This window comes from Ciona intestinalis, chromosome 2, assembly GCF_000224145.3.
Source record: "Ciona intestinalis chromosome 2, KH, whole genome shotgun sequence".
Taxonomy (NCBI): Eukaryota; Metazoa; Chordata; class Ascidiacea; order Phlebobranchia; family Cionidae; genus Ciona; species Ciona intestinalis.
In genome coordinates, this window is record NC_020167.2 from 4,018,625 (window position 1) to 4,045,507 (window position 26,883).

The 26,883-nt window shown below is 37.7% G+C and overlaps 3 protein-coding genes across 6 annotated transcripts in view; all 3 read left to right on the forward strand.

Annotated features, from left to right (window-relative positions):
- The window catches only part of ci-zf(ubr)-5 (zinc finger protein), a 62,713-nt gene extending 48,414 nt beyond the window's left edge, over nt 1-14,299 (forward strand). For all 4 annotated transcript variants that reach the window (XM_018817615.2, XM_018817617.2, XM_018817616.2 and 1 more), the window contains exons 30-56: nt 6-181; nt 727-837; nt 1,182-1,339; nt 1,782-1,951; nt 2,211-2,487; nt 2,546-2,815; nt 3,012-3,124; nt 3,447-3,658; nt 4,274-4,488; nt 4,858-5,014; nt 5,075-5,148; nt 5,277-5,482; nt 5,870-6,077; nt 6,214-6,634; nt 6,774-6,889; nt 7,130-7,270; nt 7,737-7,910; nt 8,435-8,654; nt 9,125-9,286; nt 9,580-9,687; nt 9,955-10,203; nt 10,814-11,037; nt 11,459-11,611; nt 11,719-11,835; nt 12,905-13,055; nt 13,769-14,006; nt 14,079-14,299. In XM_018817615.2, the coding sequence (XP_018673160.1) occupies nt 6-181; nt 727-837; nt 1,182-1,339; nt 1,782-1,951; nt 2,211-2,487; nt 2,546-2,815; nt 3,012-3,124; nt 3,447-3,658; nt 4,274-4,488; nt 4,858-5,014; nt 5,075-5,148; nt 5,277-5,482; nt 5,870-6,077; nt 6,214-6,634; nt 6,774-6,889; nt 7,130-7,270; nt 7,737-7,910; nt 8,435-8,654; nt 9,125-9,286; nt 9,580-9,687; nt 9,955-10,203; nt 10,814-11,037; nt 11,459-11,611; nt 11,719-11,835; nt 12,905-13,055; nt 13,769-14,006; nt 14,079-14,139 (4,882 nt within the window). In that variant the 3' untranslated portion in view covers nt 14,140-14,299. The remainder of the gene's footprint in view (nt 1-5; nt 182-726; nt 838-1,181; nt 1,340-1,781; nt 1,952-2,210; nt 2,488-2,545; nt 2,816-3,011; nt 3,125-3,446; nt 3,659-4,273; nt 4,489-4,857; nt 5,015-5,074; nt 5,149-5,276; nt 5,483-5,869; nt 6,078-6,213; nt 6,635-6,773; nt 6,890-7,129; nt 7,271-7,736; nt 7,911-8,434; nt 8,655-9,124; nt 9,287-9,579; nt 9,688-9,954; nt 10,204-10,813; nt 11,038-11,458; nt 11,612-11,718; nt 11,836-12,904; nt 13,056-13,768; nt 14,007-14,078) is intronic.
- Nucleotides 14,300-15,402: 1,103 nt separating this feature from the next.
- LOC108950864 (A disintegrin and metalloproteinase with thrombospondin motifs adt-1-like) lies at nt 15,403-22,650 on the forward strand. The gene is made up of 11 exons (XM_018817046.2): nt 15,403-15,535; nt 15,769-15,933; nt 16,619-16,783; nt 17,210-17,378; nt 17,778-17,878; nt 18,958-19,147; nt 19,214-19,314; nt 19,485-19,638; nt 20,135-20,250; nt 20,325-20,639; nt 20,734-22,650. Exons 1-11 carry the CDS (start codon nt 15,460-15,462, stop codon nt 22,635-22,637), a joined length of 3,456 nt encoding a protein of 1,151 aa, XP_018672591.1. The 5' UTR covers nt 15,403-15,459; the 3' UTR covers nt 22,638-22,650.
- A 23-nt stretch (nt 22,651-22,673) lies between these two features.
- On the forward strand, nt 22,674-26,185 carry LOC104265468 (A disintegrin and metalloproteinase with thrombospondin motifs adt-1-like). Its single transcript, XM_009859531.3, has 2 exons — nt 22,674-24,935; nt 25,153-26,185. Exons 1-2 carry the CDS (start codon nt 22,674-22,676, stop codon nt 25,789-25,791), a joined length of 2,901 nt encoding a protein of 966 aa, XP_009857833.1. The 3' UTR covers nt 25,792-26,185.
- Nucleotides 26,186-26,883: the final 698 nt, after the last annotated feature.

Here is a 26,883-nt window from a genome sequence, read left to right on the forward strand (position 1 = left end):
TTCAGGTTTTGCCAGGGAGCTCTCCTTCTGTTGCTGGATGATTGGAAATCACTTCGGTCTCTCATCCTCAGTGGTTGTGACAGTCGTCGTGACAACCAGTGCATGAGTTCCCAAACATCCGAAGATCGAGGAACATTTTATCTTCTCCCTGAAGATGAGAAGATTCTGGATAATCAGACAGGTAAGGTTAAAATTAGGACAAAAAATTTGTACGTTTATTTGTTTTTAAAGTTTAAAATTTCTTTGTTATAAAATTTCAAAATTTCAAGTTGTTTTACAATATCATGATATTTGCTTAAACTATATATTTTACCAAAAAAGCAGCCTGAAATAGTTAGTTTGTTATGCTTAACTTATGGAGTTGTATAGCGCTACATATCTGTGTTCCTGGTTTTTAGCCAGAGTCCATTATGGCAAACTATTATTTCATGTTGTATAATAATGTCATACACACTAGACTATTATTGTTTAAAATATATATTAAAGCAATTATCTGTATTATTTAGATTATTCCTTTTCATTCTTTTTTTTTCTTGTTTCATTTGGTAGTAAACAAAGAACATCAAGTAATTATAAAACTGTATTCTCACAACTCCCATAGAACATTATTAATTGTTTAAAACACGATCAGGATATTTAGATATTTAAAAGTGTCCCATCTTCCCCCCAGTACTATATGTATATATATATGTTATCCACTTTCTGAGATATCATTAAAATATTCAGGCACATCACGACTTGACATCTTCACACACACATTGCTGGTGAAATGTCCCAATGCTGAGTTTGTTGATAAACTGCTTGAAACTCTCATCCATTCAATTCAAACAAAGAAAGGTTGGTAAATAATTTATTGATGACTGAATGAATGAATGTAACTAATTTTATCCTCGCGTGGCCCAAAAAAACAACAATTGTTATAACCTGGGTGTACACCTCATGCCAGCTTACGAGTTACCATATGTGTTACTTTGTAGGTGATTAATTTTCGTTTTTTTTTGTGTATCGCTGATAATTTGGACAACCCATTAGTGACCATTAGGTTGGAGCAATTGCCGTTAAGTGTCTTGCCCAAGGACACACAAACCTTGAATATATAGTGAAAAAACAACAGTTGTTAAAACTAGAGCTCTGGGCTTTATTTTCACTTTCTAAAAATATGATCTTTATGGCCTCCACAGGCAAACAGAAGGACGAAAGCATCATGGTTGCACGGAGATTTCTAAGATCCGTGATTCGTATTTACATCGTACTCACTGCACAACTCACACCAGAGAAAGTTGTCACTCAGTCCACACTTTACCACCAACCACTTTATAAATGCAGGATCGCTTTCATGGTAATTACACAAAATACAAAGATTTGGTTAGAAAATTTTTTATGTTTTAATAAACCAATTCTGAAATTCAAATTCTACAATTAAAAAACACTGAGGCAAGACTCTGCTTTGGCATATTGTTAGCTGTGCCAAACTTCCACGTTTAAGGTCCAAATATATTAAAAATTATTAACTTAATTTTTATATTAACGTAATACAAGGTTGGCTTAGGTTGGCCAAGATGGGACACCTTTTTATTTCAACATCCTATTTGGCAGTAAACAAAAGAACATTCAAAGAATTATAAAAGTGTATTCTCACGACTCCCATAGACTGTTGTTAGTTGTTTAAAACACGATCAGGAAATTAAATTATTATTTGATAAAAGTTTCCCATATTGCCCCACATTCATACCAACTTGATTTTGATTAACATAATAAATTTTCCACCTTATTTCATCCAGGCTTTGCTGCCACTTGCTGCTGAGGAATTATGCGAAACAGCTGAAAGTTTGATAGCACCTGTTCGAATGGGAGTAGCTCGTCCAACCACACCTTTCCCACTCGTTATTACCAACAGTGATGTCACAAATGGAAGTTCAACAGCATTTTCAAGACTTCCTTTCCCACCGAGGTAATAAATATTTAAAAAAAAAAAAAAAAATTTTAACAAAAATTCTTTTTAATAAAATTTAATTTTTTTATTTTTTTCTTGTTCAATTTTCTGTTCTTTTAAATTTATTTCATTTTTCCTAGCAAAGATAAAAAATTCGTATAAGTTGAAAAAGTGGTGAAACAAATGTCAAAATATTTAATCTGTGTGTTAAAATGAATTGGACTATGTCACACAATGTTTTAAGTTTTTATTTTTAACTCCTGCATCCATATTTTAGATCTGGAGCATCAGATGATGAAGATCAAGATCAGGATGAACAGCAGAAGATCTCTCATCACCGAAGACGGAAGCGAGGAAGACATTCAAAGAGGGGAGGATCACGTAGATTCGGATCAAGGAGGACTCAAAGAGCTCATGAGGCATCTTCGGAAGTCCGAGATCGATCAGAGGAGGTAACTGCGCAGTCTTCCTCCGCTGCTGCTAATGAGGCGGGAAATGATCATCCGGATGCGTCTCAGGAAAATGAAGAAGCAACTCAGGAAGCCGATACCTTGGTAGGTGGTTGTTGGGTAAAGTTTTTTGTCGTCACTTAACATTTCTTTATTTTTTCAGGAGATTACCCAGGGTTCGATGGCTAATGATGGGGAGCCACACGAGGACAGCAGAGATGTGAACATGGATGATGAAGACGAAGAGAATGAAGAGAATAACCGAGGAGAGGAGGGAGTGAGAGAAAGTGAGGAGCGAGGAGAGGAGGAAGATGACGAGGATGATGAAGATGAAGAGGAGAGAGAGAGCGATATGGATTTATCCGACTTTGAGCTCTGTCTTCCAGATAGCGATAGTGAATCAGCAGCAAGCAACGAGACTTACCAAGTCACTGTTAGTTTGTTTATTATATAAGAATTTTTATGATAAAAACTATGAATTACATAAAAAACATATTGATTTTGGGATAATTTTAGGTTTTTTATGATAATTTCATGATTTTTATAATAATATTAGGATTTTTACAATAATACGGTTATTAGGATAGTTTTCATGATATTATCACGATTTCATCATGAAATAATTACAGAGATCGAGACGTCGTGATCATGAATCTCAAGATAAGGATGATGATGACAGTGAAGAGAATGATGAGGAAGATACGGACTCTGATCACTGGGAAGATGAAGTTCCTCTTGAAAGGTGAGGATGCTTTATAACTTCTACAAATAAGAATCAAATTCATAATAAATTTTCTCTTATTAGTTAAATGATGGTTTTACTGTTTCAAACCACAAAAATGTGATATATATTGATCTCTTAAAAAAATATCTGACACTGCAGCATAACGGAGAAAAAGCTAGTTGCAGTATTTTAAAATCATTTAACAGTCATTTGTTAACTAAACTAATTCTTCTATTTAATTGTTATACCTACAAAGCCTATACCCGCTATACATAAAAAAAATCTGGAAGCAAAATCTTAAAAAATTTCTATTTTTCACCAAGATTTTGTATTACCCCAGGCAAGCAACTCGTCAGTTGCGTGATCAAGCCCGTCAAGCCCCTCATGCAATGCAGTGGGCCATGGAAAGCAACTCAACTGCACGAATTAAGTCACCCAATAACGCAAGCGCAGCGTCGTCAAGCAGGGCCACTGGGGGTCTCTCTGGAGTCACAAGCCCCGTGATGTATTTCAATTCAAGATCTGTCGGACGTAGAGAAAATTTACAAAATGGTGAGTTCATATTTTTCCATTGTAATCTGAAACATCCCGAAAAGATTCTAATTTTAAACAAAGGTAATATTATTGAGTTTTTCAGCCTGTTTTACAATTTCACTATAAACTGATACTAATATTATACAGATAGATAAGGATTCTTTGCTTACAACTTTAACAACAGCTTATAGCTGTTATTTACTTAGTCTCCAACTTGAAATTGGTTATTTAATACTGAATAGTAAATCGATTTAATCTAGAATTTTTTGAACTTGTGTCCTTTACAATTTTACACATCTGCTAAAGTTTTTCAGATTACCATATAGGTAAAAATAACACCACCCTGACTTGAACAAAAAAGTTTCATAAAATTTACTTTTTTTCTTAATGTTACCCCACAAACTGCAGCTTATAACTCGGGGCTTGAAAATGTGCAAAGTTTTGTTCCTCATCTTAACATGATCCTCCTCATCCTAGCATGATCCTCCTCATCTTAACATGATCCTCCTCATCTTAACATGATCCTCCTCATCCTAACATGATCTTCCTTATCCTAACATGATCTTCCTTATCCTAACATGATCCTCCTCATCTTAACATGATCTTTCTAATCCTAACATGATCTTCCTCCAGCTTACATCAGCACCATCCTGGATCGGCATCGAGCTTTAAACAATCGAGCCAAACCTGACGAAGCGCGACCCAACTCATCAGCCGTGACCAACGCACAACTTTCCCGCTTGTTCGGCATCTGCATGAGGGAAATATCCCACCTTGTATCCGTTCTAAGGAAGGGAGATTACTTATCTGAAGCCCCACTGTCCACAGTGCTTGAAATCTCATTCAAGGTACTTGTTTTTTATCCCCGTCTGTTTTCATAATAATAACAAACTTTTAACAAAAAAAACTTGTTTTTTATTGTCACAAAAATAAACCTTGTTTTTTAACAAAAAAAAATGTTTTTTTTATTCTCCACAATAATAACAAACTGTCAACAGGAACACTGTGTGTAACCCAACAAATTAAAATCAAAATTTCTAAAATAAGTTTACCAAATTTCATACCATACTTGGGCCAACTATAACAAAATACCAGGTTAATGTTCCTTGCTCTATGAACATACAATAGAACACAATTCCTTTAAACTTTATCATCCATTTAAACTTAATCATTCAATCAGCCATTCATTTTTTTAATATACCCTTATGTCTTACCAGGAATCAACAGAATTACGAAACTTCATTGAGCAGCGGACAGAAGCCACGTGGCAATGGCTTCGTTCCGTGGTATCCGCCACGGAAGCACAGCTTCGTTACGGACAGGTTCTCTCAATTGCATCAAGTCCTGCCCACCCTGAACATCCAAACTATAAAAGTAAGTTTGTAAAACAATTACACTTACCTACAAAGTTCAACTATTTTCTTATATTCACAGGAGGTGAGGGGAAGAAAGCAAGAGATGTTGGCAGGCACAGCACCAATATGAGTGAAGAAACTGCAGCAAGACAGGTAACACCTCTATACCCAACAGTTCTGCATACTCAAGTCTTTTTATTTGTTGCCGTCATTTTTTTTATAAATTTGGTTTCAAATCCTTAAAAAACGTTACCAAATTTAAGATTAACTCTCGTTTCCAGGATTTTTTGTCTTACGCTTTATCACTGATGAGGTCGCACACGAATGAACATTCCGATCTTCTACCCATAGTAGATGTGAGTGCACTCAAGCATATAGCTTATGTTTTGGATGCTTACATTTTCTACCTTCGTGGTTTGTCATATAAGAACACCGAGGGCAAAAAAACTGGCGATTCATCACGACACAGCATTTCTCTTGATATTGGGTAAGTTACAATTTTATTTTTTTATTTTTTCCAACTTTAAATATGGCTGTAAACAGAAACAAAAACGAAAATTGAAAAAGTACTTACAAATTTTAATAAAAAATACATTGTAAGATAATTTAGTGTAATTGAACAGAATAAAAATATTAACTTATGTAAAGTAAAAATAATCACAAAGTTTTCTAAAATATTTCGAACCTGGTCGGCTTTCTACATATTTTGTGTAGAAAGCCTCGAATTTACACATTTTTTTCCTAATATTCTTTTTTTGAGTATAAAAATTACCTGTTACTTAATTTTACTTAATAGAATACTTATTAAACTTTCCTTAATACACAGGTTATGGTTATTATATTTTATTTTTTATTCCATCTTATGATTTTGTAGTTATGACAACAGTGAAAATGATGAGGAAGATGACGACTTCATGAACTTTCCGGGTGATCTTTACTCTGTTGCGATCCAACAAGATGCCTCGAGCACTAAGAGCACAGAAGACTCCTCATCAAGTCTTTCCCAACCTCCGCAATCTTTCTTCCGAAGATCAGAGTCCATGGACTTCCTCGGGGAGAGTGAGATTCCAAATCTCTTCGAGGTGGTGATGCATTTTTGTATTGTTAACCTAAAGTATCTAAAAATATTAAAAAAAAACTACTAAAAAAACTAAAAATTGACCTACTCATATTTCTAAGTGAAATTTTTATTATTTTTAAATGAGAATTTTTTTTCAGATTCCTCTGCCAGTTGCTCTTCCTCTTGCTGAGAAGCCTCATCTTCTCCAACCAACTGCAAGGAAGGAAGATCTCTTCGGAAGACCCAGAATTGATTCCTCCCACTCTGCCACTTCATCCATGGGTCTCTCCTCTCGTGTTGCTTCTGTGAATGACGTAAATCAAGAAAAAGAGGAGAACAAGGATCAGTTATCGGAGGAGTCATCTAAGAAGAAACAGATCGTCGCTGAATCCTCCACTCTTGGCTCTTCCAACTTCTCTCCTGTTCTTGAATCAGTTGAATCTTCATCAGTCGATCCGGAAACTCAATCCACATCCACCAGCATTCCTGGATCATCGGAGAACAACTCATCGGGAGTCAAATCCTCCATAGAAGAAAAGGAAGCTCCATCCACATCAGATGATCCTACCTCCATCACTGGTAATCAAAAAACTACAAAAAAAGTACAAATAATATCAAACAATACAGAAAAAAAGAAAAAATAACAAAATCCCCTAATTTTAATTTTTCAATCCTTTAGATGCAAAAAAAACCTAATTTTAATTTTTCAATCCTTCAGATGCAATGATTGACACGGCACCAGATGCCACAGTAACAGTTGATGTGACAACATATGAAGCAACTTCTATGGATCTAACTATGGAAGAGAATATGAAGAATAATTCATCTATGCAGGTACAATACTCCCTTTGAATAATGTCGGTTTACCTTACTTACAGTATAGTAATTGTAAATTGAAATTGTGGGTGATTATCTGGACAACCAGGTTGGAAAAATTCTGTTTAATGATAGTTCCCCAGAACAAATACAGCCACAATGGTGGCAGTGCGAAAAAATATATTTTTGTCTTTTCAATTTTTGTTTGTTTTATTTTTCTTTAATTTTTTCTTAAATTTTTTTTTTTTAAATTTTCAGTTAAGTTTGTCAAGTAACCTGATGTCGGCTGATGTGGTTCTCCAGCAAAGTCGTTTAACGCTTGAATTGTTCAGTAAAGTTTTTCTTGAAGATGTTGGTGCAGAACCAAAGTCAATTCTTCATGAACTTGGTGGATTTGAGGTAAGTGAAAATAAAAGACGCTTAATATGAGATAGTGGTTTTATTTTTATTGATTATCCGGCAATGCTCGTTGCTGCTACCTTTGTGGGCGTATGTGTCCTTGACTCCTTGGGCAAGACACTTAACGGCAATTGCTCAAACCAAGTGGTCACTCATGGGTTGTTTATTTTCAGCCATTCATAAAAATTAAAAAATCAAAAATAAAGTCACTTACAAAGTAAATATATGGTAAAAATTACATTGCATTATGGGTATATGTGTATGTTCCGTAAGATATTATGTTTAATATTGTTAATATTATAAATTTAAAAAACTGGTTAGAAAATGTAATATTATTTGGTGGGTTCTAGGTTATTAAAATTTTTAATATACAAGCAAGTGAGTTTTCTGATATAAAATTGTCCTTTATAATTAAGTAAATTTTTCTACCTATTTATTTCCATAATAATGTCATACTCAAACACAGGTTCGGGAATCGAAGTTCAGGAAAATGATGGAGAAATTGCGAACCGGTCATTCCATCGACCTCCAGCTAAATGTTGAGCGGCCGAGGGATTCTCTCATCCGGCAAACTTTCAAACAGCTTAACCAACATTTTAAGAGGAGATGTGGATCTTCACAGCCTATGGCAGTGGTCAGGGTATGTTTAAATAAAAACTTACGGCTATATTTATATTTTGCTTGAGCTGTAATAATAATAATGTTGTAATAACAATAATAACTATTTAAATTTTGGCCCTCTTCAGATTTTTTTGAGTTGTAATAATAATATGTTGTAATAATTTACACTTAGTTGGAAGAAACTAAGCATGGTTGCTATACCTAGCAAACAAACAAGTCATTTATGTTTAATTATTTAATATTAAGTTAAACTTCTAATATAATCAAAACGCTTAATTGTCTTTTTTGAGTAAAAAACACATAGATTAACAATCATGTCTATGTATGTTGTAAAGTCATAAAGCAAATCTGGTCAAAACTGTGTGATAAATTCTTTAATTTTATAAGAAATTATTAATTTACTCCAATTTATATTTCTTGCTTACAATGTATTTCATGTTAACTAGTCCCTTTGTCAATAAGAAAGCTTGTGCTCTAAACTGAAATCCTATAGTCTTAATCTTACCCAATAAACAAAACTATAATTACTTACTGTTTTGGCAGGTAAAAGTTATCTTCAAAAATGAACCAGGTGAAGGGACAGGAGTAGCTCGTAGTTTTTACACAGCTATTTGTGAGGCTTTGCTCTCTTCTGAGAGGTTGCCACTTATGGATGGTGTGCTGCCGGGCAAGCCAGCGCGCATGAGTGCTACCACTATGCACCCCATGCTCGTGGCGAGACTTTATAAAAGTGAGCGTGAAAGGGAACAAAGAACAAGGACAGGTTAGTTGGGTTGGTGGATTGGTATTAAGTATATGTGGACATTCCACAGTGGAATTGACTGTATTTAGGATAATATGGAAAGCTATATCTGAATCAAATTATATTAAATAATTCTTTATTTTAGTAGACCATTTTTCTAAATTCCTCGTCTCGTGGTGTGCCTTGCCAAAAAACCAACCCATATAGAATAGAATAATGCATATAGAGGGTTTGCAATTTGGCATTTTTGTTCGTTTTTCCACCGAAAAATATTATCAACAATTGTTACGGATTAATTGTTTTGGTTGATTCAAGTTTGCTGATTGTAACAAAGACATTTTAAATTTTCGAAAATTACCGGAAAGATTATTTGTTACAATTTTGCGACAAATGCTAAATTAGATTTATCTGCAAACTGGATGCCTTCTCACAAGCCAAAGCTTCTCTACCTCTGATATAAACAACTCAAACTTATTCATATTTTAAACCAGGTTCCCCTTCAAGTGGGGGTATGGGCACCACAAACCTGAGGTCGTATTTATCTGCAAGGTACAGGGAGAGAAATGCCGGGGGTCGAAGGGTATTCACCACTTCTGGACCCACACCTCTGCTACTCTCTGCCCCACCGTACTTTAAAAAATCATCTTCAAGGGGTAAGCAAGTACTTTTGTTAGTATTTATATGTTTAAACTGCTTTATCACTGCTTGTAGTTAAATATAAATTCAAATTATTAAAGAGGGTATATGTTTTTGTTACCTACTTCTTGAGATGGTTATGTAAATGTTGTGTAAACAATATGTGTAACTGATCAAAACAATTCCATTTTGGCAAAAAAATCCATTTTATTAAAAACCAACACTTTGTCTGCCATGCAGTGAGACTTTCCCGTGTTTTTGCCCCAAAATTAAGGTGTAAACATAAAAAAAGGAGTTTCCATTATCACAGCGAACCGAGCATACGAGCGCAGCAAACAAGCAATTGGTGAAAGACTTTATCCAAAAGTGATGGCAATACACCCTGTGTGGGTGCCAAAGATTACTGGAATGCTCTTGGGTAAATATTAAATAACATTCATCCTGAAATAATAAAACCAAGCTTATGCAATTTCCCTATTTTAAAACTCAAAATGTAAATTTTTCTTTTTTATAACTCAAAATGTAATTAAAACTTAAAATGAAATTTCCTTATTTTAAAACTTTTTTTCCAGTAAAAACTCATAAATATATAAAGTGTAAAAGCTTAACATAACACAAATGTATGTCTTGTTTCAACCACTGATAACAATGCATCACTTTCTGTTTACACCATATATTCCGACAGGCCTCCCAGCCTATGAGCTCTTATTGCTGCTAAGAAGTGAACGCAACCTCTACGACCGAGTTCACCAAGCTGCAAGTCTTCTGGATGAAGTCCATTATGACCCTTTACAAGATGATAATGCTGGCGGTACCACTACCACTACTGGCAGGCAAGAGTCAGCCGCTGGCCAGGGTAGCAGGCCTGGTAGCGCAACAGGGGAATCCCGTAATGATAGTAAATTAGAGGAAAAGAAAGCATTGGATAAGAAGGGTGAGTTATCTGTTAAGTATAGTAGTTTTTGTATAGTACTGTGGGGTAATATGGGACACCTTTTGCAAGTAAAATACAAATATCCTGACAATTAACAGCGGTATGTGAGAGTTGTGAGCATACGGTTTTGCAATTTTTTTATGTTCTTTCTTTACTACCAAATGCAAATAGAAAATAGAATGAAAAGGTGTCCCATCTACCCCACCCTAGACCCCACTAAATTACTGTATTGTGTGTTTTTTTCTTATAAAGTTAAGGCAATAAAAATAACTCCCTGGTAGCATATCAATTATGTTTAACAATTTTATATCTGTAATTGTAATTTGAGTGTGCTTTTATATCTTGACAATAGGCATATTTTTTTCTGTGTTTGTAGAAAACTCAATCTAAATTTTAAGTCTGGTCTAGGTCTTCAGTGCCAAAAGAGCTCTAAGAATTCTACATATAGCATATATTGCCGCTATAAAATAGCATTAAAATAGCAGCAATATACGATTATATGCTGTGTGTATAGCTCTTCTCTTTTCTGGCACTGAAGACGCATTGTAACTGTATCTGTCGTAGCAGCAATAGATTAGGTAATCTCAAAATGAAATATTTGTCCTCACAGGAGAGGAAGCATCTGTGAATGAGGAGGTGGATGGAGGTCCTCCACTCTTCTTCCAGCCAGGTAAAAGAGGGATGTACGCTCCTACATCATGGGGGGAGATGACAGACACACGTTTGAACGCGTATCGTAACGTGGGTCGTATCTTGGGGTTATGTCTGCTACAAAACGAACTATCCCCACTACCACTGTGCCGACATGTGCTTAAAGTTATTCTGAATAGAAAAGTAAGTTTTTTAGGGTTTTATTATTAGTTGTGTTACCTACAATGATGTTTCTGTTTCATTTGTTTAAGTTGTCATATAGACTAAAGTTAAAAAGTCTCGCAGAATGACAGATTAAATTTTGGTTTAAAAATATACCATAATTTTTGCCCGAAAATCAGTTTTTGGAAATTTTTATTTCTGTAGAAATAGTTGCAGAGCAAACAGTTAGATTTGAAACTCAGTGCTTTTAAATTGATTCAAATTTACACTATGCCATTAACGCGCGTTTCCGGAGAGTATCAGTTCTAGGAAAATACATTATGCCTGTAGCAATAGCAGCAAAAGAAGCAGTTCAATTGGTTTGCTTTGCAAAGTACCTTAAAAGATCGTTTGTGCGCTACGCACCAACTGTGACATAATCTAAAAAAAATTCCCTACTCAGGTCAACTGGCATGACCTCGCATTTTTTGATCCGACCTTGTACGAAAGTTTGCGTCAGTTAGTTTTGGACGGGGAGTCTGAGGACGGTGGTGTGTTGGATGCGTTGGAACTTACATTCTCTGTCGATCTTCAACCAGAAGAAGGCGGTCAGCAGGTGAGTTGTGACGTCACAAACGTGTATATGACGTCATTTTGAGCACTACGGGGCGTTTGCTCATACGTAGTATTTAGTTATTGTTTAAATGGGGTCGTAATTTTCAGGTGTCTCTAATACCCGACGGTGACGCAATTCCTGTCACCAAGTCCAACGTGAGAGATTACGTGCGCAGGTACGCCCTCCAGCGAATGCTTGTTTGCTGCAAAAAGCCATTGGAAAAAGTAGGATTTGAGTTTTTATTATATATGATAACGTTTCTTCTTTTTTAAGATTAGATTTAGAAATTTTATTTTATGTATTCTTAAAAACGGAGATATTGGCGCAATACGTATTTTAATTCGATCGTGACGCAGTTACATGGCATATTACATTAGCACGTATTGACCTATTTGCATTGAAACTGCCTCTTTCTCAGCATTATATAATCCACTAACTTTTGATCGCGTTCCAAGTTTTAGAAAATAGCAACCTTTTTATAATTACCACCGCATGCCTTCGTTAGATCGGGCCTGGGGCAAAAAATTCGTTCTGTGGCTGTACCAGTCGGTACTGAAGAGGCCTAACGTTTGAAACCGGTTTCCAGGGGCTAAAATTGTCGAGTTAATTGAATAAATTGTGGGTTGCATTTGCACTTTAAAAATTGTTGTTACCGAGCCAAGGGAAGACACTTTATTGTTTAAAACTTCTAAAATAAGTTTTTTTTTCTCAATTATTTCAAATGCATTTTAAATTGGTCATTTTTCAATCACATTAATATTCCAAATGCGCATTTGGCCTGACATATAATGTTCCCAACATTTTAACGGCGTTGCATAGTTTTGTTGTGTACAATTTTCCGTGGTCTACATGTTCTTTAAATGGTCTGCATTTTGTTTAAATATAAATAATATTGGAAAAAAAACTCAAAGAAATAAATTTATCCTGTAAGCACATTCGTTAGCAACGTTTTGTATAATTGGTATTTAAATAGAAATAATATTGAAAAAACCTCGTTAAAGTGATTTTATCACCTTTGCTTAGCGACTTCACGTTTCTTTAAATAAATAAATGTAATGAATGAATGAATGAATGAATGAATGAATGTAATAAATGTAACTTACTTTATCCTCGCGTGGCCGAAAGACGACATTCGTTATAACACGGGCGTGCACCTCATGCCAGCCTACGAGTTACGATATTTGTTACTTTGTGGGCAGGTAACTACATTCGCCGTTATATCATATCAGTATAACAGCATCCCCCGAAAGCATGTTCCAGCGATACATTTATTCTCCACTTACTTAACCACAGATAAGACAAGGTGTCTACGATGTGTTGCCCAAATCTGCCCTGCAGTCAATCACGGCTGAAGACCTTCGCTTGTTGGCGAACGGCTGCGGCCACGTTGGCGTCCATACATTAATCAGCTACACACTATTCAACGACGAAAGTGGAAAAAATGGTTAGTTATTTATTAGTTATTTTTGAATTTGATTTAAACCGCGCAAAATTGATGAAATTATCAGTAATAGATTTCTCACGCTTCTAGTTATTACTAATTTAAACAAACTGCTGATCGAGTCGTGAAGGTTTTGGGCCGTTTTGGTAACGCAATACGTTCTGAGTCTTAGCATAATATGGCTAACTCCTGCCCAATTCCCAAGCCCTGGGCATGCCTAGTCATTGGCAGGACAAAATTTATAGAACATTACAAAGAAAATATTTGGTAAAATATCGTCGTTTTGCATATTTCTATTGCATCGTTGTTAAGCTAACACAGTTTAAACAAAACCTGTTTGAGGTTGTTTAAAACATCTCATGTTTCCCGTTGTTCAGTTTATTGTGATTAGACATACGTACATTTTAACGCAGCGCAATTTAAGAAACACGAAAAGACTAGACGTTGAACCGAATGACTGTGTTTGATAAAATGCAAAAGAAAATAAATAGTTTCTTATCTAGACATGGTGTCTTAGTACGGCACGGTATGCTTCTTAATTAAACTGCATGCTCATAGATTTGGTTGTGCCAGTAACTGAGCTACTGACGCATTACTCGCTTTTAATAAACCGATCAAACACGATCAGGATATTCGGGTATTATGTGCTAAAGGTATCCCGTCTTTCCCCACACTGCTATAATAATTGAAAGATGGCTAAATCCCATACGACCTAGGTACATCTGCCGAAAAACTTACTCAATTCAAGCGCTGGTTTTGGTCGGTGGTTGACCGCTTCAGCGCAGTTGAGAGGCAGGAACTTCTTTATTTCTGGACCGGATCCCCCGCTCTTCCAGCAAGCGAGGATGGATTTCAGCCCATGCCTACGATCACCATACGACCTCCAGACGACCACCACTTACCTACTGCCAATACTTGCATATCTCGCCTGTATGTTCCACTATATTCATCGAGGTAAAGTACTTCGTTTCTGCGCTGTCGTCTTTTAAGAAAAAACGAATTCTTATAAAATTGTTTTCGTTGCAGGAAAATTCTTCGGCACAAGCTCGGCATTGCCATAAAGACAAAGAATTTCGGTTTCGTCTGATGACGTCGTAACCAATATGACGTCAACACTTACATGACGTCATTAATGTTGTTGGAAATTCTCTTCACATCAAAAGTTCGTTCCAGGAAAAAAACTGTTTTTGTTAAAATCGCCCACTTGAAATTTCACGGAGTGGAACAATAAAAGAGTTTTAACCGAACGTTTCTTTCTTAAAACTAATTAACTTTTTTACGAAGGCGGCTGCTTGTTTTATCACGCTACGTAATAGTTAGCAGCAAATAAAATCGAAAATGTTACAAACTAAAATTGGTCATGGTGCAAATGTATTCGACCGAATCGTGCAGAAAAACTTTCATGACTGGGCGCCGCTTCGCAGTAAAGGGTTGTTCGTGCGGTAGCGAAATCTTTGGCGTAAAATTCTTAGGAAATGCGCTTGAAAATCTCTTCACAAAAATAACGTCCGGTCAAAAATAAACTCGCGCCTTCTGAACCATCGCCAGTTTAATGCGACCATAATTTATAGCTATAAACAGACCGCTTGCCTGTGGCTACCGGTGATACAGGCTGGGTTGGGCATGTGATAACCTCGCCCACAAAGAAGAAGTGCTCTATTCCACCAGAGTCCCTAGATACTAAGTTTCCCAGGTACGAAAGTTTCATAAATTAGTTTATGAAAGTTGTTGGTAATAAAACCGAATCCCACTGAACAGGTCCATAAAAAATCGGCAGAATTACGAGCGAATTAAATTTTAGTTAGCCCCGTGTTCCTAGTATTTCAGGCAATCGTTGGAAAATTAGTTGCAACGACAGCGCGACTAGTTTCTGGGCGCTATAAAAGCGTAGTGGTAAGAGAAATGGTTCATTTGCGTAAGCTCTAGGTCCCTAGGAAATAGTGTGCAGTATGAATGAGTTATTTCGAGTGTATATAGCCTACAGCTTGCCGGGGCAATTTTGTCTTACTCGTGTATTAGATAAATAAGCGTGATAAAACATAGCCTTGAAAACGTTATCAATCTTTTCCGGTGATTCGGACGACATGCTGCAGGCTTATTCGTGGTATAGTTTAATTGCAACCACGTTACAGCATACCATAGGATATATCCAGAATAGAAGGGACACTTTTTAATTTCTAATATTTTAAGGGGCAGTGGTGCGTTTTACATAAACTATTTTTATAGTAGGTCCTATTTGGAAGTACAAAAAGAATTATAAAACCGTATTCTCGCGACTCGCATAAACCTTTGTTAAATGTTTAAAACACGATTAGGATATTTGGATATTGTATAATAAAGGTGTCCCATCTTACCCCAAAGTACTACATGTGTTCTAAACAGGTGCAGATGCGCTAGGATAATTGGAATGAATTATACAATTGCTTTCCTTGTACTGTTAACGCAGGTTGGATTAACCTTTAGCCAAAGTGGATCGTTTCTCGGTAAGTACTTATATTAGGTCTTACTATATTTAGATTAGTTTTCGGCCTATAATTCGAACCCGAAAACAGAAAGAACATTTGAGTGATGTGCAACAAATACAACACATATTTCCTTTCATTCAATTTATGACAGCTTAAGCTAATGGTTAATCTTTTCTGCGATTCGGATTTGTAACACAAACAGACTCATGGCCCGCAGGTCAAGAGGTTTGAAATAATCTTTGCACTTTTAGGCGTTTCTTCGTGCCAATGTAAGACACCTTTGAACCAACGTGTGGCGTGTCCGGGTGGGGAGAATCTGACGGAGGACGAATGTCTTGCAAGCTCTTGCTGTTACAAAACGGCAGTGCCAGCTGCACAAGATTCCACTGCTTATCCTGCGTGCTTTGCCCCTAAAGGTCAATTTAATTTCCACATATTAAAAACCTTTGGACGTATTTTACCAAATGCGCATTTGAGCAATTTGCCAATTACAGTTTAATAAACAAACCTAACTACAAATTAACACACCTGATAAATTTGTAATAAAAACCTTTGGAAATATTTTACCAAAAACGAATTTAAGCAAATTGCTAGTTACATTTTAATAAACATACCTAACTACAAATTAATACACCTGATATAAATAAATTCACTTTGGAAAATAATTGTTTTATGCCATATTATTATAATCCACATATCTCAAAGGCGCCATCTTAATCTTACGAATATATCATGGTTCCCATTTAGCCCTGGGGTGAAATAGTTAACTGACATCGTCTAAACAACATAACATAGAATTGCCGTACCCTTAACACTACTTCACAGAAAAAAATTAAATATTTTCGATGCTCTGTGTTCTTAGAAATATGTATACTTAGAATTGTTAAAACTTGTTTCATTGTATACAATTTCAATGACAATGTTGGAATTTAAAAGGAAAACAAAAAGGAATTTAAAAGGAAAATGAACTTCAGCAGTTTGATTTCTGCATGTTTCTATTGTACATTTAAAGTCACTAGCTCTTAAAAATTAATCTAAAAATACGTCTCTGAATTATATGTTCTCTACAATCTGTATCACGTTTTCTTGCATTGATTACAGAGTCATGTCTCGGTCAGTGTGATATCGTACCGTACATGCGAGCACCTTGCGGCTTGTGGTCTGCCGGGCAAAGCCTATGTGACGCAGTTGGCTGTTGCTACGACCGACGAATGTTTCCCTACTGCTTCTACCCGGCGGACTCGACCCCGCCGGAGCCTGGCACAGGTTTGTTGTTACACCTATTAGCACACGTACCTTAGTTTTATGCGGCTGGTACCCAGGAACCCAATTACTGGTCTGACAAGTCGCGGTATGGAAATTTGAATATTTTCTTGCGTGTGTGACTTGTGTTTTCGTTGCGTTTTCACTATTTTCTCACACAAATATAGAGTACTATACGGGGTAAGATAGGACACATTTAGCGCATAATAGGGAGGCGCAAGAATACCATTTTATAATTCGTTGAATGTTCTTTGTTTACTACCAAATGGGACGGGAAAATAGAATGAAAAGGTGTCCAATCTACCCCATCCTATTAAAATTATTTTCCCATTATTTTAAACGCTAAACATTTTCCCCAAATTTTAAGACTGCAACTATACATGTTTAATAAAAACATTCAATCTAATACAAATTCTCGTTTTTTTGCAGTACCAATCACGACCACTCCAGCAACTACCTTACCACCCACTACTCAAGCTCCCGTGGTACCCGGGGGTCCAAACCTAAGGTTCTTTGATCCTGTCAATTCGTATTTCATCACGGTTGACTGCAGAGACATGGCGTACGTAGAACCATGCGGTGCATCTGACATTAGCAGGTAATAAGGCCATTGGTAACATTACGAATATTGTCATTATCGGTTTGACTATATAGTATGGTGGGAGAAGATGGGACACCTTTAATTCAATTTTCTCGTCTTATTCGATAGTAAACATAAACTCTAATGGACCGTTGCTAATTGTATAAATCACAATCAGGATATTTGGATATTACATGCTAATGCGCCCCGTCTTTCTCTTTGTAATATACACAGACAAACTGAATTTGGCTTAAGTCTAAAACCGCTTTAAAACAACGTTTTGTTTTGGTCTCAAGATATCGTTTGTCTTAGAATATTGAAGTCACAGATGCAGTATTATACATTCCCTAAACAGGATTTATGTTTGTCATATAGTGAAATACACAATAGGTGTCAACAACTATATTTTATTTAAAGAGAAGAATGTTTGCTCGAATCTTGCTGTTGGAAATCAATGCTGGGAATTGTTGGTTGTTACAGAACAGTATCAACACACGAAACACAAGGAGATAATACAGGTTCGGATTTTGTTTTTAAGTACGGCGCCGTGGTACAGTTGTTATATAGCGTCTGCCTCCAGCCAAGAGTTTATACGGCGTTAAGATGGCTGTACACAGTATCCGGCACGCGAAGTCGTATGCAAACCCATTACCGAGTTCCGCATGCGGCAGCGAAATCCGGACAAAACAGACAAAACGGACGAATTCCGGATACTGTGTACAGCCACCTTTATACGGGTTAGGCTCGTCGCAGCTTGTGGGCGTATCTTTCCTGGGTAAGACACATAATGGCAATTGCTTCAACCCAATGGGCACTAATAGGTTTTCTACAATTGTCAGCCATGCAGCAAAAACAAAAACTCACAAAGTTACATACGGTGCAAGTCGTAAGTGGGCATGAGGTGTATAAAACAGAACATCCGTGTTACAACAACTTATGTCGTTTATATAGCTAGCCACGTTTAAATATGCCTGAATTTTGCCCATCTTAAATAGGCCATTTAAAACAAGTAAGAAATAGAATATACAATAAATCAACGTTGCAAGATATATAGAAACTAAACACTACGATGGTTTCATATGCTCGGTTAGTCAAACTAAATGGCTGTGGATTTGTCTGGTTTATATTTACGTAAAAGCAATCTGGTGAAAAATGATGACCTTAACCCCTATTTAAGAGCGGAAATAATATCAGACCTTATCTTAAACTGTAATCAAATCTGTCATTTGTCGCAACCTACGGTACGGAGAAAGTAACCGCGTGTATTTTATAAACCGACGGCGAGGCTCTCTTGTTGAGCCGCTCGGATCGTGACAAAAAATACCGGGCGTGATGCTGTTGTATATAATACATACGAGATGCATTTAAAATATTATTGTGGGCGCGTGTGTCATTAGGCAAAACACTTATTGTACATTGATCCAACTCATTGTTGAATCAGAGTATACTAAACAAGTCTAGTATACTGTGGTTCAATAATGAATTGTCAAACTTGTCAGCCATAAAAAACGAATGAAATGTTTTTCTTGTTATAACTGTCTTTTCCTGCCACATAAGAATGCATAAGTGGCCTTTATTAATTCATTTATATCTCTAGCTACAGCGGAAAGCATCGGTGCTCAACTACGACAGCGGTTGAGCGTTGGCGAAGAACTGGAACCTGACACTGAAACCGACTCGTCACCCTTGCAATCTTACAACTATGGAAACTTTAGCGTAGCTCTAGAGTGTCCTGGGGGAAACAGAACAAATGAAACGACTATGTTTCCATGCGCAACAAATGAAATGTACTAAAACAAAAGTTTTGCAATGCACAATTTATCGGACATGAGTAAAAAAAGATTTTATTTCAGAAATGAGTGTCTCGATAGATCTTGCTGTTGGAGCGACGGACATTGTTACGTCCCAATTACTTCGTTCCAAGAAAATATAACACAAGAGTTATTCTCTGACGGTTGGTATTTTTTAATACAGGATTAATGTAACAAGTGCTACTACATTGTATTTTGCATATTTTTTTGCATAAAGCCTCATAATTTTTCTCCAAATGCCTTTAACTAGATTTTGAGACACAAAACAATTTTAGGAAAGGCCCAAGCAAGTTTGATGCCTTTTATTTTTCAGTCGCACTCTTTCCAGCGATGATGCACGATGCAGAATACTGGATACCGTCAAGAATCAATCTACGAATTATCTTAGAAGATGATGGAGATGATTTTCAAGTCGCTTGCTCCGTGGATAAAGTGTCTCTTCCATGCGGAGAGAACAACATCAGTAGGTATGTAAACTTCTGCCTAAATTCACAAAATAAACTTTAACGTGGGACAGTAGACAGCGCGTTCGCTTTATAACTAGTTTTCCCGGGTTCTGGCCTAAATCCCGCCACTTTTACAGTATTGTGTGTTTGTATTGGAATACGAACAATATGTGGCAACCTAAGTTCTTAGCGGGCACTATAAGTAGGTGTATGAAACAAAACACATATGGAAGGGCGGGGAAGACGGGATGCCTTTAATACATTATTCAAATATTCCGACAGTGTTTTAAACATTTAAAAACGGTCTATGGGAGTTGTGAGGTTACAGTTTTATAATTCTGTAAATGTTCTTTGATGAATATTAAACGGGACAGGAAAATAAAACGATAAAGTGTCCCTTTTTACCCCCCACCCTTATGTTAAAACGTCTTGTATTTCCTCGCCACGGCAGAACTTGCAACTTTCAAATGCATAACGATGTTCAGTATGAAACAAAACGTAATTGTGTCGTTTCTAGGTCGGAATGCATTGCTCTAGGATGCTGTTGGCGGCCAGAGTATGCTGCGATGGAAGAACTATCTACTGTGTGTATGCTTCCAACCATTGAGAGGAATAAAAACAAAACTCAAATAGGTAATGCAGCCTTTGTATGTACACGTTAATATATATATATATATGCATTGTGGTATAACAAAGTTTCTGTCTAGATAGGAATGAAGCAATGCTTAACTGGTTGAGTTGGGGAAGCTGGAGTGAATGTATGGCCACATCTCCATGTTCCGAAGACGGAATTAAACATCGTTCAAGAATCTGCCCACACAATTCTACCACACAAGATACGAACTCAGCTATGCCCGAAAACCGATGTTCAGGATCTGCATATGAATCAGAGACGTGTTATGGAGTAACTACGTGCGTGGTGGCGGGCTGGACTGCATGGTCGGGTTGGTCAGCTTGCGACAACCATTGCGGTGCAGGGTTAACCAGAAGAGAGAGATTCTGCAAAGAGAAGAAGGATAGTGGTAAGTTATTTTTTGATTGAAAAATCGACTAAAATAAATCCTTTGATCGCTTTATTTATCTCTTTGATCGCTTTATTTACAATATTTATTTCAGGCGCCGATATCAAAAATCCCGAATGTCAACCAATTGTGATTGCCGTGGAAAACACGCCAAGCCAAATTCAAGAAGAGGTTTGCAACTCGAACATCTGCGATGTTTGGGCAAGCTGGTCATCCTACACCCCATGCGATGCACCATGTGAATCTGAGGGATATGAACTTGCAGTAAGAAAATGCCTTAACGGAAGGGGACAAAACCAAGTCGAGTCTTGTGAAAAGAAGCGAATAAGGTGCTTCGGTCCTCCGGTTTGTTTACAAGCTTGGAGTGAATGGCAAGAGTGGTCATCTTGTTCCCAGAGTTGCAGCAATGGGACAAGAACTAGAATTCGGTCGTGTGTTCATATTAATGGAACACTGGTGTCTCCTAATAAATGCGGAAAAGGAAATAGCGACCAAGAAATGGAATCGTGTAATACGGATCTTTGTTTACAGTGGGGAGATTGGGAAGTACATGGTGAATGTAACGCAGATTGTGAAGAAAATGGGACACGGCAATACGTGAAGACTTGTCTTAATCCTGTAGACTTCACTGATGTTGATGATTCGTGTCGTATCAAGTTTGAACCTTGTATTGGTTCTTTGTGTCCTGGTACTTGGGGTTCGTGGTTTAGTTGGTCAGAATGTGGTGATGTTTGTGGACCATCTACTAAATCTAGAACAAGGGATTGTTACGTCAAAGAACAGGTATTTGATGACGTCGCCCGTTGCCAAGATACGAATCCTGGTTCAAGTGATACAAACGAAACAACTTGTAATGACAACATGTGCCCTGAATGGAGTGATTGGATTGATAACAACGATTGTAATGCACCATGTAGAAGTAATGGCAACCAAAGCAGATTCAAACAGTGTCTTAATTCTACATGGTCGGAACAATATGATGAAAACATGCTGGTACATGATCCATCATGTTATCAAAGCGTGGTGGCCTGTACTGGTGCACCAATTTGTCCACCAGAATGGAATGAATGGCAGCAGTGGTCTTCTTGCTCTGAATCTTGCACCAACGGAACAAGAATAAGAGAAAGGTCTTGTAAGAATGAAAATGGAACTATCGTTTCTAATGAAGAATGTATAGGTGCAAATGGTCATCAACAATCTGAAGCATGTAACATGGATCTTTGTTTAGAATGGGGAGATTGGGAAGTACGTGGTGAATGTAACGCAGATTGTGAAGAAAATGGGACACTGCAATATGTGAAGACTTGCCTTAATCCTGCACACTTTACTAACGTAGATGACTCGTGTCGTATCAAGTTTGAACCTTGTATTGGTTCTTTGTGTCGTGGTACTTGGGGTTCGTGGTTTAGTTGGTCAGAATGTGGTGATGTTTGTGGGCCATCTACTAAATCTAGAACAAGGGATTGTTACGTCAAAGAAGAGGTATTGAATGACGTCACCCGTTGCCAAGATACGAATCCTGGTTCAAGTGAAACAAACGAAACAACTTGTAATGACAACATGTGCCCTGAATGGAGTGATTGGATTGATAACAACGATTGTAATGCACCATGTAGAAGTAATGGCAACCAAAGCAGATACAAAACTTGTCTTAATTCTACATGGTCGGAACAATATGAAGAAAACATGCTGGTACATGATCCATCATGTTATCAAAGCGTGGTGGCCTGTACTGGTGCACCAATTTGTCCACCAGAATGGAATGAATGGCAGCAGTGGTCTTCTTGCTCCGAATCTTGCACCAATGGAACAAGAATAAGAGAAAGGTCTTGTAGGAATGAAAATGGAACCGTCGTTTCTACCGAAGAGTGCATCGGGCAAATAGCCATCAACAATCTGAAGTATGTAACATGGATCTTTGTTTACGATGGGGAGATTGGGAAGTATATGGTGAATGTAACGCAGAATGTGAAGAAAACGGGACACAGCAATATGTAAAGACTTGTCTCAATCCTGTGGACTTAAGTAACGTGGATGACTTCGTGTCGTATGAAGTTTGAACCTTGTATTGGTTCTTTGTGTCCTGGTACTTGGGGTTCGTGGTTTAGTTGGTCAGAATGTGGTGATGTTTGTGGACCATCTACTAAATCTAGAACAAGAAATTGTTACGTCAAAGAAGAGGTGTTTGATGACGTCGCCCGTTGCCAAGATACGAATCCTGGTTCAAGTGAAACAAACGAAACAACTTGTAATGACAACATGTGCTCTGAATGGAGTGAATGGATTGATAACAACGATTGTAATGCACCATGTAGAAATAATGGCAACCAAACAAGATTCAAACAGTGCCTTGATTCTACCTGGTCGGAACAATATGAAGAAAACATGCTGGTACATAATCTATCCTGTTATCAAAGCGTGGTGCCCTGTACTGGTGCACCAATTTGTCCACCAGAATGGAATGAATGGCAGCAGTGGTCTTCTTGCTCCGAATCTTGCACCAATGGAACAAGAATAAGAGAAAGGTCTTGTAGGAATGAAAATGGAACCGTCGTTTCTACCGAAGAGTGCATCGGGGACGGTAGCCATCAGCAATCTGAAGTATGTAACATGGATCTTTGTTTGCGATGGGGAGATTGGGAAGTATATGGTGAATGTAACGCAGAATGTGAAAAAAACGGCAGGCAGAAATATGTGAAGACTTGTCTCAATCCTGTGGACTTAAGTAACGTGGATGACTTGTGTCGTATGAAGTTTGAACCTTGTATTGGTTCTTTGTGTCCTGGTACTTGGGGTTCGTGGTTTAGTTGGTCAGAATGTGGTGATGTTTGTGGACCATCTACTAAATCTAGAACAAGAAATTGTTACGTCAAAGAAGAGGTATTTGATGACGTCACCCGTTGCCAAGATACGAATCCTGGTTCAAGTGATACAAACGAAACAACTTGTAATGACAACATGTGCTCTGAATGGAGTGAATGGATTGATAACAACGATTGTAATGCACCATGTAGAAATAATGGCAACCAAACCAGATCGAAAATATGCCTTGGCCTTAACTGGGTTGATGTTAATGAAGGTCAATCACTATCACAGCATCCATCAGTGTGCTACAATCAAATACTTCCTTGTGCCGGTGCAACTATTTGTCCACCAACCTGGGGCGAATGGCAACAGTGGTCTGCTTGCCCCCAAACTTGTACCAATGGAACAAGAATACGGACTCGGTCCTGCTTTAACGAAAATGGGACTCCAGCTTCCCATGTCGAATGTACAGGATTCGTGAGGGAAGAGCAACGTGGTGACTGTAACACCCATCTATGTAACAAATGGGGTGAATGGGATTATAATGGAGAATGTGACGCTCTTTGTGAGGAAAATGGAACCCGCATTATTTCCCGAAGTTGTGTAGGTACGGGTTTATCTGTCGATGTGTGTTCTACCGCCAATGAGTTTTGTGTCGGCAGTCTATGTCCGGGAATCTGGGCGTCGTGGCAAGGATGGTCGGATTGTCACGATAGATGTGGACCCTCGTTTCAAAATCGAACACGATCTTGTCTTGTGAAAGAAATAGTATCTGACCCATCTCGTTGCGCAAATGGTTCCGCAGTTAGTGAACAAGCTTGTAATGTTTTATTCTGTCGATCCTGGACCGAGTGGTCTACAACTGAGTGCACAGGAATATGCGGCTACCGCGGGCATATACGAAGAACACGCGACTGTCTCTTTGGTAAAAGTTCTGTCAGTGGAGCTGTTCTTGGTGCGGCTGTCTCTTCGATACCCGGAAGTTGTTTTCTGCAACTAATAAACTGTGTTCCACAGTGTTATCCGGCATGGCAGCCATGGACAGATTGGACTCCATGTTCAGAATCTTGTTCTCCCGGTTCCACTGAACGATTCCGAACATGTAAATTCAATGGTACTACCGTGGATCCTTTTATTTGTGAGAAGCACTATTTGGCAACTGGAATGATCGAGCCGGTCTCGTCTGACACGTTTCTACAGGTTAGGAGAAACGGAAGTCACCAAACGTCATTGTGCAATACTGAAATGTGTATAACATGGTCACAATGGTCAACGAGTCGATGCCGTGAACAATGTGATGTGCCTGGCTTCCAAACTAAACGGAGATCTTGCAATTACGCACTTTCAAATCAAAACGTAGAAGATACATCGACCCCGCCCAGATGCTTAACAGAAATATCGCCATGCTTAGGACCGTGTGTTACATTCTGGACGGCTTGGACAGCATGGAGTTCTTGCGATGAACCTTGTGGTGCTGGCGTTAACTTACAGGTATATAGGTAATAACATATTACACAAAATAATAACTAATATAACTATTCCATGGCACCCTCTATATAGAACTATATACATGTAAAATCAAAAATAGTAGCGGTAAACATAGATTTTTAAAAAGCACCTTTCACGCCGAGTCTTGTCCTTCCCGAGCCTATGTAGTATCTGGTGATTAATATTTCTGTATTTTCCATTAAAATCTTGTATTTTTCAGACTCGTGGTTGCTACAAAAGTGGAAGGCCAGCTTCTCCAAATTTCTGCAGTCAAAGCAGTGTCGCAGATTTATCAGAGCACCGTCGGACACGGCCTTGCAACAATGAGATGTGCGATTCTTGGTCAGACTGGATAATCGGGCCATGTAGTGAGGAATGCGGTGCAGTTGGCAGACGTCGTAGAAGCCGAACATGCGTCGGAAACGGGCTTCTTGCTCCAGTTACCGCATCCGCTACAGATACAAGCTGCACCAATGTCTTGGAGGACTGTAATATGGGTCCATGTAACACTCGGTACAGTTCTTGGGGGCGATGGAGGGGTACGTGTGATAGTTCATCCTGCGGTTTCAGCAGAACATCTCGAAGAAGATTTTGTATTGGAAGCAACGGACGCAGAACTAGAGTCTTTCAATGCCTGCATCTTGGCCGAGCATCTGAAAGTCGTATTTGCAATCCCACCGGTTGTCGATCTTGGGCTCAGTGGACCACTGGTGAATGCTCTGTTTCGTGTGGCGCGGGTTCAAGAATAAGATCTCGGCAGTGCAACCGATATGCAGAAGTTCTTCCTGTTACGGGTAGACTTGTACGTTGCTTTAATGTGACATTAACCTGCTCGAACGCTGCGTGTCCAGTCGGTTGAGGTTTAGTATAAGGTAGAGTTAGGTTTATATTGTTTCTAACGTTTGAAAGGAGGTCGTGTCCTTCGAAAAACGGGTTTTAAACAATGGCGTAGTTGGGAAACAATCACTTTACTTTAGCCATACCTTTTTCTTTACCTGCTGCTGCCCTATTATCTTGCCAAACGGAGATTTGACCCATTTACTGCCAGATATATTTACATTCCTGATATACAAAGCGAACGTCAACTTCGTTTTTGTATTCTTACTGACCTAACTGATACCACATCTTTTGACATCTTACGATTCCTATAGGCTACATTTGTTTCATTTGCATTTAGATAGTTCGTCGTCATTACTATTGTTACCTTACACGTGGCATCGAAATAAATAATTCTGAACGTGTCTGCAGCAATACTCATGGCTGTTGTTTAACAGTCTTCATTATTCCAACGGTACACGTATGTATATCGTTGATTATCCCATAATCCCTTAAATAAATGCTTTTGGTTTTCATTAGCCAAACACAAAACCTTTATCCTAAGAGAGAGTAAAGAAAAAAAAGAAGAAAGAGAGAGATGTATACGATGAAAAAGTGGAGTGGTTCGGGGTCTTATGTTTGCTGCTAAAAATACTGCATAACGGTTCTGTTCTCGGCAGGTAGTAATGGTAATAATTACTTCTATTTGTCTCTTTGAGTATTGCAGCAAAGATTTAAAAATATTTTAGGCGAAAATACAGAATATAGCTACAAAACAACAGTTGTTAAATAACGCTTACATTTAATAAAAACATATTTAATTGAAAGAAAATAAACGTGATCGGAACACCCATAGAAGACAAATTTGATAGTACAATATGTGTAGGAATAGTTCGTATTTTTCTGTGTTCGTACAATGTTTTCTATTCAGTCATAGGCAATTAGAACATATAAATCAAACTGTACGTCTTCTTTAGTTTAGTATGTGCGTAAAACGAGAGTTTAAGTCTATTGAACCTAAATTGACACTTATATAACAAGCCGCAGATTTTCACGTACAAGAATAGTTTCTTATTATATCAAGTTAAAGTTATAATTGTGGTGAGATTATGGAGCACCAAGGTGGGTCAGAAGT